The 25,264-nt window shown below is 42.2% G+C and overlaps 1 protein-coding gene across 12 annotated transcripts in view; it reads left to right on the forward strand.

The window, feature by feature from the left end:
• Positions 1-68: 68 nt before the first annotated feature.
• The window catches only part of ANKS1A (ankyrin repeat and sterile alpha motif domain containing 1A), a 114,958-nt gene continuing 89,762 nt past the window's right edge, over positions 69-25,264 (forward strand). For 5 of the 12 annotated variants that reach the window (XM_082226833.1, XM_082226822.1, XM_082226830.1 and 2 more), the window contains exons 1-3: positions 71-325; positions 23,037-23,117; positions 25,062-25,218. In XM_082226833.1, the coding sequence (XP_082082959.1) occupies positions 144-325; positions 23,037-23,117; positions 25,062-25,218 (420 nt within the window). In that variant the 5' untranslated portion in view covers positions 71-143. Of the gene's footprint in view, positions 326-22,822; positions 22,940-23,036; positions 23,118-25,061; positions 25,219-25,264 lie in introns of those variants that run through there. The other 7 variants (XM_082226821.1, XM_082226826.1, XM_082226829.1 and 4 more) reach the window with 3 other exon arrangements.

Genomic DNA, 25,264 nt, shown 5'->3' on the forward strand with positions numbered 1-25,264 from the left:
CGAGGGGGCGTGGCCTCCTCGGCTCCGCCCCGGAAGGACGCGCCGGCTGGGCTGAGGCAGCGGCGGCGGCGGCGGCGGCGGCAGCCGAAGACGGGTAGTAGTATAGAGGCGGGGGGTTTGGCTTCCCGGGCCGGGGCCGGGCCATGGGGAAAGAGCAGGAGCTGCTGGAGGCCGCCCGCACCGGGAACCTCCCCGCCGTGGAGAAGCTGCTTTCGGGCAAGCGCCTCAGCTCGGGCTTCGGCTCCGGCGGCGGCTCCGGGTCCTCGGGGGGCGGCGGCGGCGGAGGTGGCAGCGGCGGGGGGCACCCGCTCTCCAGCCTCCTCAGGTAGGTGCTTCGACCTGGGGGGGGGCGGAGTTGCTCGGAGGGGGGGGGCGAGGGAGCCCGTGCCAGGCTGCCTTGCCATGGGGCGGGTGGGGGTGTGTCTCCTCGAGCGCCTTGAGGTGCGGTTGTCCGCGGGCAGAATCCCCGCCTTTCGGAGGCGCAGCGGCGGCCGCCCATGTGTTTTCCGAGCGCGGCGGCGGCGCCTTCGGGGTTACCTCGGGCGCAGAGAGATCCGAAGCCCCGAGAGATCCTCTGGCGGGCGCGCGGAGGAAAGAGGGGCTCCGGGCGGCGAGGTGCAAAGGTGGCAGGGGCGTGTTTCTGGGGCTTCCGGGTTCCCTGGAGAAAGTGGCTTTTCAGCCGCGGTTCCTCTAGAAAGAGGCAGTGAGGCTTTTTGGCTGGGGAAGCGTCTATTGTAAACTTTTGTTTTGAGAAGCGCTGGCGTCAACACCGGAGACTGTGGCGTGAGGGTGATTTGTGCTTTACACAGACAGGTCCTGGGTGAGGGTGGGATCCAAAAAACTCAGCCTCTGTTCATTGATCTCTAACTTTTCAGCCAAATCGTGCTTTCTTTTTCTGCATTTTTAGTGTGAAGTTGCTCTTTTTTACCTGCCTCAGGCATGACTTAAAATTCTAAGGCTTGGAGCCATGGTCTTCAGCTTGTGAGTGCCTGGACCTAAGATGGGTTCCACCACTGGCACCTTTTCCGTTTCCCTCTGTGTGTGCAGTTGAAGGTTTCTTTTAGAGAAGGGAGTATAGGACAGAAAGAAAATGAAGGAAATGGGAGTCTGCATGCAAAGGATCCGACAGATGTAAGCAATGTAAAATCAAGTAGATGTTGTGTAATATCTCCCATACTGTGATTGGGACAGGAGTGTGTTAGCTTCATATATCTAAGAAGGCCATTTCTTGGCCTTTGTAGATAACAATTCAGCTATTCTCAGTTTATCTTCCTGACTCTCTCAGGTCTAACAATTGTTCCAAAGAATAGTTACTTTGCCTGCCTGGTGGTCAGTGAGGTGACTTTATGAAAAATAAGGTAAAACACTGAATCTCTAAAATATAAATTTCATACCGGGATAGTAAAACAGTACCTATATTAGGACCAGTTTTAAAATCACAGAACTAATATACTGTCTAAGCTTTCAAGTCCACTAGAACTCTGTCTAAGACTGGAATGCAAGTAAACACTTGTTATTTGAGAGCAAAACAACACTTGAGAGACAGAATAGAGGTTGGGGGAAGATGTTGCTGGTTGTCATTGGAAGCCCCAGTCTGCAGTTTGCTACAACCATAGAGACTTTTTGCAGATTAAGTTAGTGGCCATTCTCTCCTTGAAAGTATAGAAGCCAGAATTTGCCTGAATCTGTTTGGAGCATGCAGGTTTACTAGAAAAATTCCATAAAGAGAGAGTAACATGAATACAGTGGAACCTCTGTTTTCGAGTGTCTCAGAAGCTGAACGATTCAGAACCTGAACGTCGAAAACCGGAAGTAATTGCTTCCGTTTTCGAATATTTTGGAAGTCAGACATTCTTCCGGAACAGATTACGTTCAAAAACCGAGGTTCCGCTGTACCTTTATTAGGACCTGCTGGAATGACAAATCATGCAAGCTTCTGAGTTGATCATAAGTCTTCAGACTGGTTGTTAAACAAAAAATGGGGGTGTAGAGAAAAGGGAAAATGTTGAACATGATGAAACCGAAGTTTGTATCAGTCTCAAAACAGAATGGAAGAGGCATTTCACATACTTAAGTCTACCAGATGCTGGGAAATACTCTCAGTTGGCTATTTGTCTAAAATTAATCTCCTGCTTTGCTAATGTGTTTTTCTTTACTTCGGCTCCTTACTTTATAAAAATTCTGAGTCACATGTAGTGAAAGGGAGAGACCATTCTTGGTCTCAGCATGTCTTGTTGCAACCTGAGGTCTTTTTACAGATACAATCTAATATAATTAAGAATGCAGAATGACTCTGTTCTCTTAAGATTGTTACAAAGTGAGGATAGGGGTTTCTGTCTAGCAACATTTTTTCCTTCTCCTTACTTACTCCACCCTGAAAATCTCTCCCCAACTCAAAATTATACATTACTTTGTATTTAATAAAGGTAGTGTCTAACTATCATCACATAGAATTTACAAAAAAAAACCTCAAGCGTTTTCTGTGTTTTGCCTAAAATGTAAGCATATCTACTTTTGTTTGTGTTGCACTATAGTCGTATTATAGTTTGTGTATTCAACTTAATTCATTTTCAGATCTAGATTATAATGTATTACAGCTTCTCTTTGTCTTTGGTAGCTGAATTACAAACAGTGTCATCTGTAAAAATAATAACAGCAGAATTAATAATATTAATTTAATCCCTTATTCAAACTTAACACTTTCCTACAGAGATTGTTTTTGCTGTACTTCAGGGATAGTTCCTTCATATGCCAAGGGAAATATAATTTGTGTGTGTTGCCATTTACACAAATATACAAATCACACTATTGTGCGTGATTGATCTTTATTGAAGTGGATTTCTAATCACTTATTTATAAAATGATTTGATTCCTGAAATGACAACTGTCTGAAGACCTTAATAGATGCTTCTCCACCTATGACTTTCCTAGGTTTCCAATATCCCTAGGCAGGTTTCAGATCATCTTATGGTTCAAGCTCCAGTCCTAGAAACATTTAATGTGAGTAAACAATTGGACTCATTAGGATAACTTGTATGCATTTGAAGTTAAATGCATGTTTCCTGGAGTTGGTTAGAGCCTGTGACTTGGCATGTGGGCACATCCTGTTTGGAAGCATGGTTTGAATATATGAAAGGTCAGAACTGTTTGAAGTTGTTGGGCTGAAAATGTATCTTTTTCAGATGGAATCAGTGTAAGTTTGTATTGTGTTTGAGAGTCTGGCATGGACACTATAGATAGTGAATTAACTTGCTGAACTTCCTAATGTAGGCTTGGATGATTCTAAACAAAATAGTTCTGCTCCGTGTGACTAAACAAACAGTAGGACATAAACATACACGTTGTTAAACATAAAGTTGCTACAGTTGTACCTCAGGTTACAAACACCTCGGGTTACAAACACTTCCAGTTACAGACTCCGCTAACCCAGAAGTAGTACCTTGGGTTAAGAACTTTGCTTCAGGATGAGAACAGAAATCGTGCGGTGGCGGCAGGAGGTCCCATTAGCTAAAGTGGTACCTCAGGTTAAGAATGGTTTCAGGTTAAGAATGGACCTCCGAAACGAATTAAGTTCGTAACTAGAGGTACCACTGTATAGGGAAAATATTAAGCAGTATCCAAAACTGGTACTGATTACTGAAAGTCAACTGCACCTATTGCTGGAGGAAAGGAAGAGTTTTCAAGTTGCCAGTGTGACCAGTGCTTTTAAAAGCTTTAAAGGGTTTTTTAAAAGAGAAATTTTGTGAGTTTCTTGTTCAATTTTTCATATTTATAAAGATGTCATCATTTTCTAGTTATGCAGAAGAAATACAAACCTTGTTCCACTATATGGAATGAGCACTTCAGACCTCATGGCTTTAGAGGTAAATGCATGCATGACTGCTGTGTAATTCTGCTTCGTTGTTATGCCCTGTAGCATGTGGTATCAATGTTGGTCCCATTGCAGAGCCCCATTATGGTAGTAATTGGTTTAACTCATTTCATATTTAATAGTTCACTGACATCTCAATATTCTGTTCCCCTTACCCTACCCCTATTTCTTTAGGAAGTATATGAACTGCAGTGAAAGTGTTTTTGAAGCATGTTACTCTGATATAGAATTTTACTGATGAAATAAGGAACTGCAATGAAATGAGATATGAAGTGAATTTGATTGGAGAGGAGACAGAGTGGTTTAATAATAGGTAATTGAAAACTGAGGGATGGGAGTTTCAGTTACTTGGGAGCAGTGAGATGCCTTAAATACCTTCATAACATTATTGCAGGCTTCCTACATATGCAGTTCAAAACTGGATATTTTAAAGTATAAACAAAGGGGCACAAAGGGGACTCTCATAGGTTAAACTGAAACTTGGCAGAGTGCAGTATGTGTTAAAGAACTATAGAGACTAAAGAATGCAAATGGGATTCAAAATATCAGCATTCTGTCCAATAAAAATATTTCAGCTTTCTTATTAGTATGGATTTGTGTAATCACAACAGCTTTCTTAGTTACTCACAAATTGTCTAGGAAATCTATATTGCTGGAAATGTTGTAGTATGCTGTCAAGGTGTGTGCCAACCTGGGTCTTTGACTCAGGTGAAATAAAGCCTAGTTTTGCCCCTGTGGTATCTCACAGGTTGTCAGAGCCCTGTTACCAGCCAGCACATTTGATGCTAGAAAAAAATTAGTCACTGGCCAGGACTTTGTCTCTCACTCTGCAGAAGAAGAGATACCTGTATCCAATATTTTAGAAATATTTCAGAGGAAGTGTTTTAAGAGAGAATCTGAAATATGAGAATCATGGGAGCTCATTCTTGGCATCAGTATGCTGATGACACGCAGCTGTATTTCTTTTTCATCCAAGTTGGGTGAAGCGGTGGAAGTTCTGAACTGGTGCCCAGACAGGATAACGGGCTGGATAAGGGCCAATTAACTGAAATTCAGCCCATTAAGGTGGATGCTTGTGGCTTGATGATTTAACCTATTCTGGATGGCATGGTACTGACCGGTGCCTGCCCCAAGATTTCTTACAGCTTTGGGGGATATTCCCATGTCCAGCTTTGTCCCAGGTGTGCCTTTTGGCCCAGGTGTGCCTCCAGAATGGACTAATGTGTTGTATGTGGGACTGCTTTTGAATACTGTCTGGAAGTGGTATTCAAATATATAAGTGATTGTTGGGAACACCACTCACCAGTATTTGAAAAACTGTGCAGCTTATATTTTGTTTCCAAACACAATTCAAAGTTCATCTGCTTACCTTTACAAGCCTTACATGGCTTGGGATTCAGCATCCTGAAGGAATGCCTACTTCCATACCATTTTGATTGGTCTGTGTTGAGCTCCCTCCCCCCAGGGGGTTGGACTAGATTAGGAAAGGGCAATCTATTGATAGACCATCCAAAACCAGTTTGAAATCTAGATCATGGTAACAATTTCAGAATTTTGGCCCCGGCAATGTATTGTGAATGCCAGCACGCTGCATCGCCAGCATTTCACACATGGCCTCCAGTCCTCAGCTCTCTTCAGAGAGCCCTGCTGTTGAAAACCAGATATCAGGCCTAGACTAGATGACCCTCAAGGTCTCTTCCAACTCTACAATTCTATGATTCTTGATACATTTGCTAGCATCCAAAGAGCTGCTTAAGATCATACAAACAGTGGTGGAGGAAGCCGCTCGGGTGCCTGGGACGGTGCGTCCTGGTGCGTGGTGAGGGCGGGTGAGCTGCCCATAGAGGTGGGTCACACCGCAGGGCCTCTGGAGTCCGCCTGCCTCCTCCCACTCAGCCGCCCTACAGCTGGGGAGGCAGCTGGTGGATGGTTTGGGCAGCATCAAGCCTGCGCACGCCCAAGCCACCGCGTCTCTCCCAGGAGACCTCGCGGTGAGTGCTGCCCAGCATTTTTTCACCTCCCTCAGTGGTGACACCTGGGGTGGCCCACGCCCATCGCAACCCCCTTCCTCCGCCCCTGCATACAAAGAGCCTATACTAGCTTGGTGGACATCTTGAACTTTATAGCTCTATGACATATTGAAAGTTGCCTATTTACAAAGGAGTGAGTGGGGAGTGTGAATTCTTCTCATGTAACTTAATTTGTACCTCTGCTTTCTGATCTAAAGAACCATGAAACTAACACATTGCTCACAGTAGGGAGAGAGTAGTGAGTTCTGGGACCGGTAGTAGTGGATAGGGTGGGGCGATGTATCTCAGCTGCTTCTTCCTCCTCACCTTATTTCATCCTTAAGGTGGAAGGACGTGGGGAGGTAGAAGCAGTTGAGATACATTTCAGACATCATGATGCATCAGTATATCACAATATTTAGCTGGTGATATATCACAATGTTGAAAAACAGGTATCACCCAGCCCTAGTAGTGGATTTATTTTCCTCCTCCTTGCCTGGTCAAGAAGACCAGATCCAGACTGTGGCCTGTCACATACATTGGTCTGATGGCATATTGGGACAGCTCCAAAGTTATCATAGCCATGAAGTCCTGAGCTACCCCAGTATTATGGGCTCAGCCTTAATGTTGAAGTTCCCCCAAATCAACAACGTTTGGATCTTCAACACCATGTCTGATATCACTTCTGTCAGCTCAGGCAGAAAGACTGCTGGGCAGTGAGGTGGACTGTAAACTAGCAGCTTCCCCCATCTTTCCTAATTGCCCAGCATAAGGCACAAAGACTCTCGATCCCCACTCAAGCAGACAGGAAGCTGGAGAAAAAGATCTGTACAGCAACCTTTCCTGAGCTCCAGGTCTGCCCAGTGCTGAATCAAGTACCCAACTGGGCAAACCTGAGTAACACCAATCCCACCCTGCTCATGCACCCAAGTCTTGGTGGTAGTAGCAGTAGCAGCAGCAGCAGCAGCAGCTAATAACAGTGGCGTAGCGTGGGGGGTGCAGGGGGGGCCGGCCGCACCGGGCGCAACATCTGGGGGTTAGGGTTAGGGGGCGCAAATCCATGGGTTAGGGGCGCAAATTACTTGCATTGCCCCGGGTGCTGACAACCCACGCTACGCCACTGGCTAATAATAATAATAATAATAAATATTTCTTATACCCCACCTGACTGGGTTATCGAAGCTTCTCTGGGCAGCTTCCAACAAAATATAAAGGGATGAAACAAACACTTAAACACTTCCCAAAACAGGGCTGCCTTCAGAAGTCTATGTGAGGTCATATAATTGTTTAACTATAACAATGTTAGCCATGTCATCCTTCTCGTCCACAATCAAATAATGGATGAGAGAGATTTTATTTAATGGCAGCATCTGCAGACCTGAGCACTGATAGAACAACCACAAGCCCTCTGGCTAGCTCGAGGGACCAGCACACGGCAATAACTGTGTGTCATGTCTTGCTTCTCTGACCTGCTCCTTCTCTCACACCATACCTTTTCTTACCCAAGGCCACTGTGCTTGGTCACTCCCAAGTTCTGTCTTAGATGTATATCAGTCTTCAGTAAACAAGGAGATCAGCTGCACTACATGTGTAACCAGATCGCAATAGGCTTTCCTAAAACGCACTGAATAAAAATGCTATTTCCCATCTGTACTGTTCTACCTTATGTAAAAATTTCTGAAACATTTCAGAAGACTAGCGTCCTAGCCTTTCCCAGCCCTGCCCCTAATGTGCTAATTTTGTATGTGGAGTAAGTTTTAAATAAAAATAAAAATCCTGGGACTTAAAAATAATGCAATTCTCAATCTCTTTCGTGTAATTTTGCCAATATGTAGTTCAGCCTCAAAAATATGCTTTAGAAGCTGCTGACCAATATGGTAACATTTTTGCTGAATTGAACTGGAGTTATTTTAAGATAATGCAAAATCATTTCCTACTTACAGTATTATAATTTTGCAACTGTGAACACATAAACATACTTTTCAGTGAGAAAGCAGAAGTGACATGTTCTCCCTACACCAAGCCTAGAGGCATTAATTTGTTAGAGTAGGAACATGAATATAGTTTGTGGGGGGCAGGGAGTCAAACTTTTATATAGGAATGCTAAGTTCCTGAGACCTGTTTGCTCTGTTTTTGGAATGCCGATGATGCAAGCACTCAAAAACAACTGCTCACCAAATTTCTATCTACCTTTGTAGCCCCCTGTTTAAATTGTGCTCCATCATGATTTTAATACCATTGCAATTAAGGACATGTTTTGTAAGATCACAAGCTTTCAAAGCATTTTGTAAGTGCTGCTGTGCTACATAAATTTGCAATGATATACTTTGGAGAAGAGGAGCTTCAGAGCCTTTGGGACTTTATTCTTTAAGTTTTCCCAACCCAACATTTCACAGGTCCTATGATAGGAAGCTGCAGCCCATTTCAGACCTCTACAGAGGTTCCCTTCCTTTAGTTATACGAGAATCTGTTGCGTGTGTCTCGGGACTAGTGGGCTGGCCACACTACCATAGCAGAATTGATCAGATCCCACTTCATCTGCTGAGTACAATAGCCAGAGCATTGCTAAAACCAATGAGAAGGGCATGAAGAGAACATCCCTCTTTCCTACAGCCCACATATGACCTAGGATTAATAGCAACAAGTGGGACCTGCAACACTGTTCAGTGTAGTCAGCCATGTCCCCCACTGCATTCCATCCCTTCAGTCAATCAGCATTATGTGGTTACTGAGTATGCTCATTCCTCAGTGGGCTGTTTTGGAGGGCAGTTCTCCATTTTGGAAGTTGACCTACCTGTGCTCAATCCTAGCTGTGTTAATGTGGTTAATTTCTTAATTGATTTTTATGACTTCTCTCGCTTCCATCTCTGGGGACATTTAGACGTTGCTTCTCTATGCCAACTAGAAAATGACCTATCCACAGAGTGATATGACTCTCTGAATCTTTTTAATATTCCTGTGTTGTGCTTCTCTTCCTTTGTCCTCCTTACTTTGCTGCTCTATTCTATTTCCATTCCAACCCGCTTTGCAGCCCACCTCCCCTTGGTCTGAAAGCATTCTGTAGCCATCAAGTATTTATTGGATTATTATTTTTGAGGGGTATCTTTTTAATGATTTCCCCCTCTCTAAATATTTTTGTACCCTGAAACCTGAGGTTTGGCCTAAGTCTGCCAGTGCCTCCCTCTTGTGCATGGATGGGTTTTGATTATAACTTTTCAAGCACATAAATGCATTAATCTGAAATAGAGGAGATGGTGATGCCTCAATCTGGAGGCTGAATTTAACTATCATAGATAACACCCTTTGACAGTCTTCTCTATTTGTCTCATCACCTTTATAGCCATCAACAAATCTTGTGGCAGTGAACTTTCTAAGCTAATTATAGTTTGTATGAAATACTACTATATTTTTTCTTTCCTGAATTGATTGCCAGTCAGTTTCATTAGGTGACCCTGAGTTTTACTACCAAAAGAGAAAAACTTCTGTTTCCCCTTTCTCCACACTGTGAATAAGCCTCTTACCATTTCTCTGCTAAATAAGCCAAAACATGCTAATCTTTCCTCATGCAGAAATGTGCCCCACCATCTTGATAAGACCTCCTAGGATGGTATTACATAATACATAGCTTGACGGTAGTAAAGAGACTATTAAGCTTGGTTCCAAAGGTCATGTTTTCAAAGGCTGCATGTACTGATATCTATGTTGTTTCTTCGGTAAGATTCTATTCTGTATTCTTCAAGTACAACAGGCTCTCTATTTCCAAGGTGAGTGCAGATCCTTAACAAACCAAAATGGCACCATACATGCCCGAGAAGGAGGTATTGGCAGATGTGGAGGAACCTTGTGGAACCTCAAAGTTTGCTGGGGGGGGGGGACCACAGAACAACCAAATCAGGGTTGGTCGTGCTCAGTAGATACAAAACATTGGCTTGGGTGGTGTGTATGATTGAAAATGGAATAGAAAAGGGAGTAGATTGGAATATCCTGGGGTTTGATGACTGGAGCGCTGAACAGGAGCACTCAACACTACAACATTTTGTTACAAATTCCCCCTAGACATCTTATAACAGAAATCTGGTTGGGCTTTCACTTTAACCCAGGCATAGGCTTTAACCTGTTCTTGGTGCTACTGTGGTTAAAGAGAACCTCTCACCCAATTGATCTGTCTAGCATTCCACACCCTGTGTAGCAAACAATACTTAACCAGGGCAGGCCTCATTTAGTTGTAAGAAATGCCATAGGTATTAGGTGTGCATTTATATTTTTTCTTTGTGCACTGTTTTCTCTGCTCTCCTTCCCTGCCCCTGCTCTGATGATCATGCCTGTGGCTCTCAAACTGTGAAAGTTTCAGTGTGGGGAAAACTGGAAAGCTCCAAAGAACTTTAGGCAGTATAAAAATGAGTAGGCTCTTTTTTGTAATTGTAAGTGTTTAAAAGTGACTGCTACTCTTAAAAGTGTAAAAATAACTATAATTCTTCTATCAGCCTAGACTAGAGCTATTCAGATGTGGTGCAGGCTCTTTGCCAGCATTTGTTCCCCATACTCAGCTGGCTTTTAATCAGTAAATCTAAATATATTCTGATAAAAACCATTCCCCCTTCACATGTGGATTCCCTCCTCCCTTTTCATGGTTTGCTCAGGTGGTAGTTCGTCATTGTGTTATCAGGCAGCCTATGATTATCTCAAACCAGTAATTGTGTGAGTGTACTTGGAAGTACTTTTTCACATAGCACACAATGGAATTTTTCACACAGCACACAATGAAAATGTAGAATTAGTTGCTTACAGGATGTAGTGATAGCCACCAAACTGGACAGCTTTAAAAGGGGTTACTAATTGAAGGATAATGTTATAATTGGAGGTTAGATGGCCATCTGCCATGGATGCTTTAGCTGAGATTCCTGCATTGCAAGGGTTTGCACTAGATGACCCTCAGGGTCCCTTCCAATTCTACAATTCTTTGATTCTATTAGAAGGGTATCATTGACTACTAGTCATGATGGTGATGTTGAATATCCAGTGTCAGAGGTGGTACACAAGTGGGGCAAATGCCATTGCACTCAAGTCCTGCATGTGGGCTTCCCATAGGCATCTGGTTGAACACTAGGAGGCTGGAGTAGACGGAATTTTGGCCTGATTCTGAAGAGCTCTTCTAATGTTCTTATGCCTGCAAAAGGCAGTCATGATGTCCAAACCATGACTTAACTGATGTACTAGAACTACGTCTATATTATGATGCATCATATTTTGGCAACCCTGATTTTGGTGACATGTCTGCAATCACTTGGCTTACAGTAACTCTGCTTTCAGGAAGTAGAGTTAAAATTGTTACCAGTAGGAATTGTCAAGACTATTTGAACGAATCAGTACCTTTAAGAAATCATTGTATTTGTGTATGATTATGTAATTGGCAATTATGACTGTCACTTACTTTTTGTGGACATTTAATTGACTGAATAATCATTTATACACACACTTACAAACCTGGAAGTGAGCAGGGGCTTCATTAAACTACTGAGGCAGTGTCTCCAATTTGAGATGAACATTTTGCTTCTCCTCTGCCATCTATGGGTATTCACTTGTGTGGGCTAAAAATTAAGGGTCAGTTTAACTTAAGGTTACCAGATTTTTTTTCAAAGAATATGGGGACACTTTTTTCTGAAAAGGGGGGGGTATTTTTTATTTTTAAAAGATAATTAAGTAATATCTTGTCTTCTTGTCTTCTGTGGTCACCTGTGTCGCACGGCCTTCCTCTGGGCCCCGGCCTGCTCTCTTGGAGTGCTAGCTGTCGTGGAGTAGGCTCAGGTTGGGCCTGGGCTCGGCCACGTGTCCTTGCCCTTGGGGGGGGGTCTCCTGCTACACCCTCCTGGTGCTCTCTTACCTCTCCTCCTCAGTGGCGGCAGCGGCACGGCAAGGTCGGGGCTCCCCTTTTTTATCCTTCCTCTTTCTCTCTCTTCCTTCTCCCTGCATTGGCTCCAGGGTTTTCCTGGCCCCAGAGCGCCACTGGGCAATCGGCTGGGTAGCCAGGTGCTCTCGCTCCCAGCTCGATTTGGGTCGCGGGTGTGTGTGTGTGTGCGTCAGCGGTTCCCCCAGTTGACGCGCCGGGTGTCCCCGGTTCCCCCTCGGCAGTGGCGGTGGCAGCAGCAGTCTCAGCAGCCCGGAACCAGCCTGGTAGCACAGTTGGCTCTGGCTGGTTTCAGGAGCTGCTCGCTGCTGTGGCGTCTGCCATTTTGCCTCACCGGAGGTGTCTTGTGCCGTTGAACCAATCACACAACATTCATTCCCTACTAATCTACAACACTTAAAATATAAATCCGGGGACATTAAATGAAATCCGGAGACATTCCGGGGACGGATTTTGTTTAGGGACAAATTTGTAAATCCGAGGACTGTCCCCAGGAAACTGGGGTGTCTGGTAACCATAATTTAAGCAAGCCCCAAATGTGAAGAGATGCCATGCCAGCAATCTATACCAGCTTGAGTAGGGAGCATGATGCAAGCTGAGTAATACACACCAGGTTGGCCCCCTCATCCACGATCAATCCAATATTGGATGATTGGTGATAAACAAAACAGCACCAACAGGTTGGTGAAGGGAAACCTGCTCTTTACTCTAAAAATGTTGTACTGTCCTTGGAGGCAACAGTATCTGCATTGAGTATATTGTGGCTATTAAGAATGAAGATGCTTATGAATCCCGGAATTGTATTCTAAAGGAAATGATGGTTGGTGCTAACAGAAAACACAGAGTCAAACTGGAGGGCTCAGTTGCTGCTCTTAAGGTCTTTACCAGTATGTAAAATATATCCTCTTTTCTCCCCTGCCATGGTGAAACAACCTTGATTGGCTTGTTTCTATAGCAACCGAGGCATGAGAGGCTGGTAAAACAACTTCCTGAAAGGAGTACAATGCAGCTCCACATATTAGGTTCATAACAAGGCACTGGAAAATATGCAACTGACAGGAGGGTGCTCGACCTCACACACTTCAACTATTGCCTTAAACTTCAATCCCCGTGCCCAACAGATCCCCCCCCCCCCGCATTAGCTCTGTGTAGTAAATATTTGGGGTGTAATAAAAATGGATTCAATTCTTGCTCATTCAGAGTAATAGCAGGGAGCATTGTCTTGACTCTGATTTGTTGTGGTGATTTGATGCCAAGCTCCTTGTGATGCCTGATTGGCTTTGATCAGTTTAAAGAAAGCGATTGAAGCTGCTAATTGGTGGGGGGAAATGCAAGCAGTTCATGAAAAGAATATGTGGGAGTGATTATGATGGTTTTCGCCTCAAATTTCTGTGACCAAAAATTCGACCAGGTTAGCTATTAAATACAAATTCAACCCAGAGTATGCCATTTAATGGATTCCCAACTTAAAGGTAAAGGTAAAGGGACCCTGACTGTTAGGTCCAGCAGTGGACAACTCTGGGGTTGCGGCACTCATCTTGCTGGCTGAGGGAGCTGGCATAGTGGAAACCTTTCATCTCCTGCATTTTTAAACTAGCATTCTTCTAGTTGATGTTAAATAAGAATGGCTTCCTGTGTTCAGAGGTTAGTTTGGTCTAGTTATATCACTTTGTAAGTGCTTTAGAAGGAAATTGCCTGTTTTTTTGTAGATAACACTTCAGCAATTTAAATTTAGATGAATGTGACAGACGGCAATTGTTTGTGTAGCTTAAGTAGAGACAACTTTAAATATTTGCTTATTCATGCACACTTTTGCGTTAATGCTGTTTGATTGTAGCAGACATAGTCACCTCTATGATATGTACGGTAATCTGAGTCATTGCTTGCACAGTTCTTAAGATGTCTATTAAGTTTTTAGCATTATGCCTTTCAAAAGTTTTTAGATCAGTCAATGATGCAACAGAAAACTCTACAGTTTCAATTGATAGTTGTTATTTGTACTAAACTGAAATAAAGAGGTATACTTCCACAAACAGTTTCATGAATCCCCCTTTTTGGCATTTTAAACAGGGGTGGGTGTTAAGCAGTTCTCCCATTGTTCAGGTGTGAATGGGAAAGAAGTGCATGCCTATTGCAAAGGCAATCAAACCAACATTCCCTATTTTGCCATGCTGCCACAAATTAATTGCCCCCCCTACATGTACATACAGTGCTTTTTGCATCTGTCACCAGATAGACAGATTGCATTTACTGGCATCATGTCCACTTTTTTTTTATTAATTTAATTTCTTAAGCACTTACTACCAATAATCATGAGGTGGCAGTATGAAATGCAATGGTATAAAATTTACAAAATTAAAATGACACAACTAGCAATTATTCCAGGGGTTCTCAAACTTTTTTCTCTCAGCCACATTTTCAGATTTTTTTTTCTTGCCACACACCAAATTTTGCATTGATGAGAAATACATTGGAAAACAAAAATAAACAACTCCTAGCAGTGCTTGTTTTGTATCATAGAACACAGCTACAGTACTTCATAATATAAGAAGAAGAGGAGTTTGGATTTGATATCCCACCTTTCACTCTCTTTAAGGAGTCTCAAAGCGGCTAACATTCTCCTTTCCCTTCCTCCCCCACAACAAACACTCTGTGAGGTGAGTGGGGCTGAGAGACTTCAAAGAAATGTGACTGGCCCAAGGTCACCCAGCAGCTGCATGTGGAGGAGTGGAGACGCGAACCCGGTTCCCCAGATTACGAGACCACCGCTCTTAACCACTACACCGCACTGGCTATGATCATGGGATAGCCAGAAAGTATGAAACAATACAGCTACATAAGGACATGAATCATTCCCAAAAATATAATTATAAATGAGCCTGTTACAGATGTAACTTTATATATACAAACTCAGTGAGAAGTGTGAGCTTGCAGTATCTCTTGATGCTCTTGCTGTTATTTTGAAATGATATCCTTATTCTACAAATCAGTTTTCTCAACCCCCCCCATACTATACTGAAAGCAACCATTTTTTTATGTGCTATCTTGCACACACTCATCATTGCTGAGCCAGAAGTGGCTCTGGAATGGGACGAAGGCAGGCTGGGCTTATATGTGCTTTGCAGATGCACACAGGGGTCAGGAACAGAACCCCTGTGCAAAATGGTCACTATGTGTACTATAGTAAAGGTAAAGGTACCCCTGCCCGAACGGGCCAGTCTTGACAGACTCTGGGGTTTGTGCGCCCATCTCACATCTATTGGCCGGGGGCCAGCGCTGTCCGAAGACACTTCCGGGTCACGTGGCCAGCGTGACAACGCTGCTCTGGCGAGCCAGAGCCGCACACGGAACGCCGTTTACCTTCCCGCTGGTAAGCGGTACCTATTTATCTACTTGCCCCCGGGGGTGCTTTCGAACTGCTAGGTGGGCAGGCGCTGGGATCGAGCAGCGGGAGCGCACCCCGCCGCGGGGATTCGAACCGCCGACCTTTCGATCGGCAAGCCCTAGGCGCTGAGGCTTTAGCCCACAGCGCCACCCGCGTCCCATGTGTACTATACTCAGTGCTTTATTCTGGTATTCAATGGTACACAGTACCAGACCTCCCCCTCCCATACCTTGTGATAAGGTAAATGGAGAGCGGGATGAGCAAGCAACCATGGCTAAAAGCGGAAAGGATTTGAATACCGTAAATGTTGCAAAAAATCTGATATACTTATTGGGGATTCCCTAACCAACAGTACTGCATCAAAAGTGCCAGTGCCCCCTGTATCACAGTGAGTAAATTAATGTTTTAAGAACTTTAAGGCATGGCCTCCCACAACCTACCCCATGTGCTAGCTTTTTATTTTATTTTTTTATTTTTTAAATAAAATACTTTGGGATAGGATAGGAACCAACATTTCATGAATCTGGGGAAAAGTAAAACTTAACTGTGGCAAAGTTTATTGGAAGTTGTTGTCTAACTTTAAGACTGAAATGTTTCAGTGCTTAGGTACAGGGTGGAACTTGGCTGTAGACCCTAAATTTCAGAAAATACAATAAAAATTAAGGTAGTAACTTTATTCACCATTGCATGAATTGCCTCAATGCAAACATGATAATCCCCAAGTCTTGTTGCGTTTAAGGAGTAATCTCATTCATCTTTTGGCCTATTATGGATTGTCCCCTATAGTGTGCTAATACCTTTTTCATTCTGTTAATGGTTTATTCTCTCTCTCTCCATACACACACACACACACACACACACACACACACTGAACAAGACTAGTTTTTAAATAAGACTAGGGCTTGGCAAGTTCAATTAAAAAAGGTATTGTTTCATATTCTAATTCAGCATGTCCAAAATGAACACCACATACAGTACCCGTCTAAACTTTGTGTTTGATTTTTTAAAAAAACCCTCATTATGTTGTGGAAGCTACATGATCAAACTACTTATGTATATCATGGTGGCATATTTTTGAGCAAGCAGCTTGTAACAACGGAAGTACAAGTGTATGGGGCAAATGTGTTTTTGCCACCAATAACGTATAATTACAGTGATATTATGTCACAGTTTGTTAAACATTTTATGTAACTTCCTGTTGCAACTCTTGAATGTCTGTCTTGAACTTGCCAACTGCCTAACTATATGAGAAGTGGTACATATCTTATGAAGGCAGCTGACGATATGATGGCTGCTGTATTTGTTTCTGACTCAATTTGTGTGATTACTGTATTGCACTACAACTTGAATATCAGTACAATTAAATGTATAAAGGTAGTCATTTATATGTTCTTCATGGACTTGGTGGAGACCCATAACTGGGTACTGTGCCATCTCTGGACCTTTGTACGGGTTGCACTCATGCTTCACCTTTCATAGGATTGATCTCTCCACATGTTTCCAGTAGCAGAGCAAATGCTCATGTCACAGACACAACTATTGTTTGATTTGTTCAGGTAATCAATTCAACATTATGGATTGTGCATGTAATAGTTATCATGGGCATTCAAACTGGAACTGCTTATGATTGAGGAACCGTGCATTACATAGGTACTGCATCAATGTTCTATGTTTCTGTAAAAATATGTTTGCAATTCAAAGCATCGTAGCTAAAAAACCTGAGATTGCTGCTCTTTTCAAATGCAGTGTACTCTAATCTCTGTGTATTAGACATTCTCAATTTCTGATGCTGGCTACATCTTGCCTTACTGCACCATACAACTATCTCTGTAGCAAAGGCTGGGCCTTCCCATACTTGAGCTCCTAAGCGAAATTTTTTTATGATTTAAACATTGTATTTTTAAATTTTTAACCCGGCCTGGAACCTCATGGTGAGTAAGCACTCACATTCTGCTTGGCCAGTGCATATAGGGCATTAAAATGGCATGAATATTAATCAGGGAACTTAAACCAAGATAGTGCAGGTTCTTACTGCTCATTTATGTATACATGATAGAATGTTTTGGAATCTTATAAACTGTATAAACATAGTCATAGAACAACTTCATTCCAGGGAAACTTAACCCTGGGTAAAGCACAGGAGCTCCTGGAGTATCTTGCTGCTCTGAGTTTGGGGTAGTGTGCATGATGATGATGATGCCTTAGTCATAAAAATGACTCGCAAACACAATAACTGCATTGTACAACAGTCACCATAGTGCTATCAGTTCTGAAGCTTTACAGAACCGTATTGCCAAAAAACGGATCTCTACCCTGAGAATTAGTCTTGCAAGTACTGGTAACTCCCATTTTGTGCGAGTTTGAGGCATGTGCAACTGCTGACACATGCACTATTTTTGGCCCTGGAAGGGGGTGGGACGGGCTTATATGTACCCTGCCAACGCTCTAAATGACCCGGAACACAACCCCCATGCAAATGAGTTGCCTGCATGGGCTTTGTATTGTGTGCACTGTATACAAATTTAAAGTATTGAAAACATGCAAGTAAGTTTGCAAAACCTGTCATCAGTTGTAAGCTGCATTGTAATGCTGTTACTCGTTCAGGTATATTGTTGTTGATCTTTTATGCTTAGATCCAGAGGATTGTGAGCTGATGTGTGCTTACACAGCTGGGCTTTCCTGCCGCCACCTCAGATCTGCTGCAGTACCCCCAAAAAAGTATCTTCTGAGGCTTGAGAGACCAAACAAGATGTGGGGTGTGGGTGGATGTACAGTTGGGGGGCCTCAATGGAAATTGGACACCCCTCATCTTGTGTGAAGTGCATTCTGATTGTACAAATGTCTTCTTTGGTCCATCTTGTTTTTTCTTAAGTATTGTATATAATTCTTGTCCACATAACTATGTAAATATAACAACTTTGGAAGTTTCAATGCTACAAGTATCTGTTTATATGGATTATACTATTGATGATAGCTGGTTACAAAAAATAATGCTAACTGTTGTCATGCATATTTAAACAAAGCCCTATACTTCTTAGATCTTTAACTTACTACATAAACATATTTTTGAATTGTAAGCTTACAGATTCCATAGCATACTTGACATAAAGGATTCAATATAATTTGTGACAAAATTTCAAATTACATACAACTACTTTACTGGGTTTAAAAAAATAATAATCTTATGCTCTGCCATTGTGTCTTGTATCCTATGCTGAGGTGGCTAAAAGGGAACATAAAATATAAACAAGACAAAAACAGAATTAAAAAAGAACTTTGCCCCAGCCAGGGATAAAATAAAACAGGGATGTCCAACTCCCAAGAGACTGTGATCTACTCCCAGAAAAAAAATTATGGCAGTGATCTACCCATTTTTTTAGGGGGCCAGGTCAAAGTTGTTGAGCTTTTTTTCTAGTGGGCACCGAATTTGCAGTCTTTATTTGTTAACAGGAACGCCCAAAAACAGAGCCGGGCAGCGATAACTCCATTTTCCGTTTTAGCGACCCTGTGCGTATGAATGACACAGTGAGGGGGCGGGGCCGGAAATGACTGACCAATATCACTGGGGGACCGACCAAGCAACCAATATCATCCGGGGATCGAGCTGTCGATCGCGGTCTACCGGTTGGACTTCCCTGAATTAAGAACCAATGCCTATCAAGCTGCATAAAGTTTTGTTTGACAATGAAACACTGTTGGAAAGGTTGGGAAGATTACAGCAGGGGTCATCAATGTGGTGTCCTATCAGCCTCAGCTAACATGGACAGTGGTCAGGGATAATGGAAGTTGTAGTCATCATGTTGTCTGTTACCCATATACTGGTGAGGAAGAGCCCCAAATTTCTGGACTGTCTCTTCCAGCACTTTGCATGTTGAGGTTAAAAGCCATGGTGAGCCTAGTAGAATCCCATAGGATATCATAAACATAGGGCCATGACATTATGTACACATCTCCCAGTACCACATTCTGTATCACACTCTGGGAAGGACCATACTATTGTAAAACAGAGCTCCCAGCACCAATACAAGGTGTGCTGCTTTGGGGAGTACTGGCCAGGTTCAGCCACTCAGGACTGCAACCTTGTCAGGGCCTTGCCTTCATATTAAGTGTCTCCCAAATAGCCCAGCTACAGCAGCCTCCTGATAGACAACTGATTTTACAAGGGGGTACTGGGTCTGGTGTTAAGCTCTGTGCCTCTCCTCATTCCCCTTGTGTCAGCTGCCTCTGCTCACTGCTTGATGCTGTGCTTATGCACAATGTAGTGCCTGTGTTTCTGCATCTGAAATTTGTCCTGTATTCAAGTGTTTCCTGAAAATGCAGGTGTCTAATTGCTCTCTTCCAATGTGATGTTGAGTTATTGGCACTGTTTTATGTTTGCCTTTTAATCAATTGCACATCCACTTCGTTGCTACTACATCCTATTCGCTATGCTTTTTCAAATATAAATTATATATATTTTCAGTCTGTTTCAAAAGCAGACTGAATTTGGAGCTTATTCTTTTGACAGCCCATCCTAGGACTGTATCCTTGTCCTCTGTAGTGATCTGATTCCCCACCCACCCCGTTCTTGCATTCATGGAGGCAGCATACTCTGAGAAAGGTGGCTTTACTGATATTGACTTTGAAGAGTACAGTATTTTTACAGGAAAGCAAAATTATCCAGACATACCACTTATTTCATTGCCCGGAGGGATGTAAACTTCACTGCTGTATAGGATCAAATTGCTTGGCTATATTCTGGTAAGGGGGAGAGATTGCTGAGAGCTGCTATAATTAAATTGGTTTTAGGATAAAATAAATGCACGCCTTCAAAACATGCTTGATTATTTTTGCAGCATTTTACTTTGTCTCTCTCTTCCTTAGAGCTATTCTTTGTAGCATGATGCGCACAAATGACCTGTCCTTTCTTTTACCTTCTATTTATATTTACGCTTTGGGTCAAATAGCTTATCTTTGTATGTTTCCATTCTCTATGACCAATAGGAAAATGAGTCCCACTACTCTAATATAATGGCTTGTAAATGTGTAGAACTACCAGTCAAATACAAGGCGTTTTTATTTCTAAGCAGTGGCTTTTGTTGAGTCGCTTCTGCCTACTTAGTATCTAGGGAACCAGGATGCATTGGGATGGGAATTGTAACTCATTTCTTGTTGTAAAAGGGAGGTGTTCTCCTGCTTTCCTAGAGTAGGCTTTTTTTTCTTATCTGCATGGAAAGCAAGCCTCATGGAAGCACTGTGAAGTAGCTGCTAGGGATGTCATCTGAAGATGATTGTTGCTTTGCACCACTGTATAGTAGAGCTTGCACAGAGGGAGTGTAACCAGGAGTATCTTATGATATAGAGGTGTGTTCACTTGATGGCATCCTTCAGGCTTGTGGAAAGAGCCCCCTCCCCTCCGCCACTGCCCCAGATTAAATACCCAGTTTAGATTAATTGCATACTGTGTTTGTTTTGTGCTCCTTATTTCCAGAGTGCATTTTTTTAAAAATAAAATAAAAAAAATCCAATTTATATGGAGAGGACGCTCGCTCCCCCGCTTTGGCAGATCTGCCTCCTACTCGGCTTGTGTTGGCAACTAATTACCTCCTTTGTTTCAAAATTCCTTGGCATCAATGTTACGTTTGAAGTGCTAAATAAATCTTGAGTTATCAAAAGCCTCTTTTCTGCTAGAAAAACGAGAGCGTAATATTAGAGCATTACACATACCAAATGTTTCCTGTTCAAGACTAGAATATTAAGTGATGCTTAGGCAACAGTTCAAATTGTGTGTGACAGTGTAATTGGCAGTGAAGCTTCATTAAATGGTTACACAGTTTGAGTAATATCTGAATTAGCTTTATAATTAGGAGCTGTAGGTGCTTGTCATGTCACGTTGCCTTAAGTGTGTTGACTGTCTTTAGACTACTAGAAAATATGTTACTATTTTCCCCTATTAGCTCTGGCAATAAAATGAGCTTCTTAAAGAGGTCCTTTATGCCTCCCTTCGTTTTTAAGAAATAGCTCAGGCTAGACCATGGCATATTTTGGATTCTGCTCTTTACTCTTTTCTTACTACTCTTTACTTTCTTTTAAAGAAAGTATTGCTGCTTTCACTGGCAAACACATTTATAGCCAGGAAATTGGGTGCACACTCTGAAGCATTAAAAACCTCTGAAATTAAGGTTCAGTTTCCTTTAGGGTTCCTTCCAGGTGCTGCTGCGATAGATAAATGAGATTAGACAAGTATAGAGGGTGCTGATCTCCTGAAAACAGGATTCAGTTAACAAACCCTGTCCTATATCTAAATCAAGATGCTTGATGGCCATGGTCCTTAATTCAAGAAGTTAGAAGAAAACATAATACAGTGGTGCCCCGCAAGACGAATGCCTCACAAGACGGAAAACTCGCTAGACGAAAGGGTTTTCTGTTTTTTGAGCTGCTTCGCAAGACGAATTTCCCTATGGGCTTGCTTCGCAAGACGAAAACGTCTTGCAAGTTTGTTTCCTTTTTCTTAACACCGTTAATACAGTTGCGACTTGACTTCGAGGAGCAACTCATAGAACGCAGTGTACATAGTAGCCTTTTTTGAGGTTTTTAAAGACTTTGGTGATTTTTGAAGCTTTTCCAAAACTTCTTTTGCAGCCATTTGGTAAGTTAAGCTTTTAAAACTTTTTTTGGGGGGGTTGGATTTTGGGTTGGGGTGTTTGGAATTCAAGGACTTGGTGTTGGGAAGGGGTTTGCAAGAATCTGGAAGCTTGTGTGGTTTTCTTCTGCATTTTTATGATTTTCTGTGACCATTGGGCCACTCTGCTGTTTTTTTAAAAAATTCTGGATTTGAATTTCTGTGTGTTGGGTGGCTGGGGGAACAGTTGGGGAGGGGTTTGCAAGAATCTGGAAGCTTGTGTTTTTTTCCTGCATTTTTATGATTTTCTGTGACCATTGGGCAACTCTGCTGTTTTTTTAAATAAATTCTGGGTTTGAATTTTGAAATGCTCTTTACAGTATGTGTGACTTTAAAGAGCACTTAATAAACTCTTGTTGTACCAAATTTGGCTTTGTTTGGACTTTTTTTGACCATAGGAACGCATTAATTGATTTTCAATGCATTCCTATGGGAAACCATGCTTCGCAAGATGAAAAATTCACTAGACGAAAAAATTCACGGAACGAATTAATTTCATCTTGCGAGGCACCACTGTATTGTTTCAGCTTTATTCTTAAACTATATTCCTATAGTATTCAGCCAGCCAGCATGTTTAGGTGGGTAGAAATGTACCTAATGAATTTGTAATTTCATATTCTTTGAGAGAAACTAAGTAATATACAAAATTTCATTATTGGATGGCTACAAATCAATGGAATGATCTGCAGTCCAGTCTGCTAGCTAGATCAGCCTGGATAGGCACAAAACAGTTCTTTTCTTCAGAAAATATTTTGTGAGTATTGTAAGCAAGCATTTGATGTGGGGTTAGGAGGATGTTCATGAAACCTGATTCCAAACTGTTTGGGGCATTAAAGGGCAAATCAGCACTTTGAACTGGGCCTAGAAATGTATGGGAGCCAATGCAACCAGTACAATTGGGGGGGGCATGTGAGAGCTTGCCTCCCAAAAGCATTTGCACAGCACTCCAAAACATGTGTTTTTGGGTGTGGTGTGCATGGCCCTGAAAAATGTTTCTTTTTGGCTCCATGACCTTTCACGGGTCACATGATTTGCCCTGGAGCACAGACGGGGAAGACCCGCGTCCTGTTTTTGGGACTCAACATGTTGGAGCATATGCCATTTTATGGTAAAATCTGCAGAAACCTTGCTTCAGTCTGGCTTTACCTTTCTTTTTGCTTAAGTTGATGTGTCTTATGTCTTTATGCTGTATTTTTATTTTACAGCATATGGAGAGGACCAAATGTGAACTGTGTTGACAATACCGGATATACTCCATTGCACCACGCTGCTTTGAATGGTCACAAGTAAGCTACCCATCTGTGAAATAACAATTTGGGTAATTTGGTAGTTTAAAAGTTAAAACCCATGGCAATGTATGTACCATTTCCCCATTGATCCATGTGAACTCCACCATATCTATTGATCCATGTGAACTCCACCATATCTAGCACATAATAGATCACCAAAGTTACACCTGCTTCGAGACACCAGTGAGCTGTACTATATTGCTGAGTTTATCACCACCGAGGCCTGAGTGGGGTTTACATTAATTCTCAATATCAAAATGAGGGCTGGAGGAATTCACACAGAATTGGTCTGCTGAACCTCAACAACATTGAATCAGTGGCTATTCATATCTCACATTGATTTCATCCGCTAAATGCCAGCCCATATTTCAACCCCTAAGATGCTCTGGCTTTAATTCTGAGAGTATGAAAGAGAGGGCAAGTCACAACTCTTAAGGCAGCTCTAAGGAAATTGATTCATACCTTCATACTGTTGCTTCTCGTGTTCCAGATCAAATACCAAAGTAGGGTTTTTTCAGGGGTGGGGGAGAGTGTTAGGATTCAGTTACTTTTCCTGATAAACTTTGCATATCGATTCCAGTTGGGTGAGAGATTGTTCCACAAAATGGAATTGTAATGTTTAGAGCCAATACATTTGCTTTATGTCATTTATGTTTCCTCAAGTTTGAACTGTTAAAAACAAATAAAACATTGCTCAAATATCAATGACAATTTACCCCATAGATGCACTTTTGCAAACTCTTGAAGCCTATATCAGCATTCCTAAATACTGTTGTGCTGTGCAGATTGTGTGATATCTTCATTATAGGCATATATTCTATTGCTTGCTGGAGTAGTTTATCAAAGCTGAGCTTATGGCAGACTTGAAAATTTCATCCAGTGCTTCTCAAGCCATTTTCTGAACTCTGTCATTGCAGTTCTTAACCCCTCAGAACCTTTTAGTATCTATATTAGTTACACTTAACTGCTTTATAGCCCCACTACTCTGCTTCACCTTTCAGCCCAATTCCTGTGCCCTCCCCAGCATTAACAAACATTTTACTACTCTCTGAGACAACTGGACTCACAGCTGTCACTTCTATCCTATACATAGGCACCCCCATAGATAGATAGATAGATACTTTGAGGGGGCGGGGCCCCCTCAATTTTCGGAGGGCGTTTGGTCTCTGTCCCCTGGCACCTCGTGACATCACATGTTTGATGTTGCATCAGGCCCCACCCTCATCCTCTGGAGAAGCCGACACCTCTGATTCTATAGCAGTTCCCTCCATTCTATAGCTATGGTACTTACACCTTTGTAACTAATAAGTTATGTAAGACAATTCTCCTTTAGTGCTGCCCCCTTCAGTTTGAGAAACACTGATATACTGGTATGTTTTGCTGTTAACTTGATCAGTATTGATCTGCTTACAGTAGATTTTATGCTCTTGGTGTACATAAATTGTACAAATAAAATTAAAAATATACTATAGCAGTGAAACACCAGCCTTGTTCAAGCCATTTTGATGCAAGCATAGCTAGGTTGTGAGCATTTAGGAGTTCATTTGCTTGGATGAGCCTTAGCTCAACTTTCGAGATTAGTACAAACCCCCCCCCCCGCACACTCATGTGTAGCTTGAGTGATTAAAATAAATTATTCCAGTCCACTTCCTCTACAATAAGCTCTACTAACTCTCTTCCAGTAAGTGTGCTTTGGATTGCAGCCTTATTTTCTCTGGGTGGAAGGAACTACAAGGCTGCTTTCATTTCTGTGGTTCTAAGCAGTCCGTAACTGAACACCTGAATCCAAAAATATTTTGAAAGCTGAATCTATTCAGACTGACTTATAAAATGTATTCTCAATCATTCTGTTTATGTATCTTAAATCAGTTTTCTTTTCATTATTGACTCTCATCTAGACTTACTCTAAATATCTCACAACATCATTTCTCCTCCCTACAGGGATGTTGTGGAAGTTCTTTTAAGGAATGATGCATTAACCAACGTGGCCGACTGCAAAGGCTGTTATCCTCTTCATTTGGCAGCTTGGAAAGGAGATGCTGAAATAGTGAAACTACTAATACACCAGGGGCCATCTCACACTAAAGTGAATGAGCAGGTCTGAATATGTTTCTTATTTTCATGCTTTTAATAACCTAATAATA

Source organism: Podarcis vaucheri (genome assembly GCF_965113315.1).
Source record: "Podarcis vaucheri genome assembly, chromosome: 6".
In the NCBI taxonomy this organism is placed as follows: Eukaryota; Metazoa; Chordata; class Lepidosauria; order Squamata; family Lacertidae; genus Podarcis; species Podarcis vaucheri.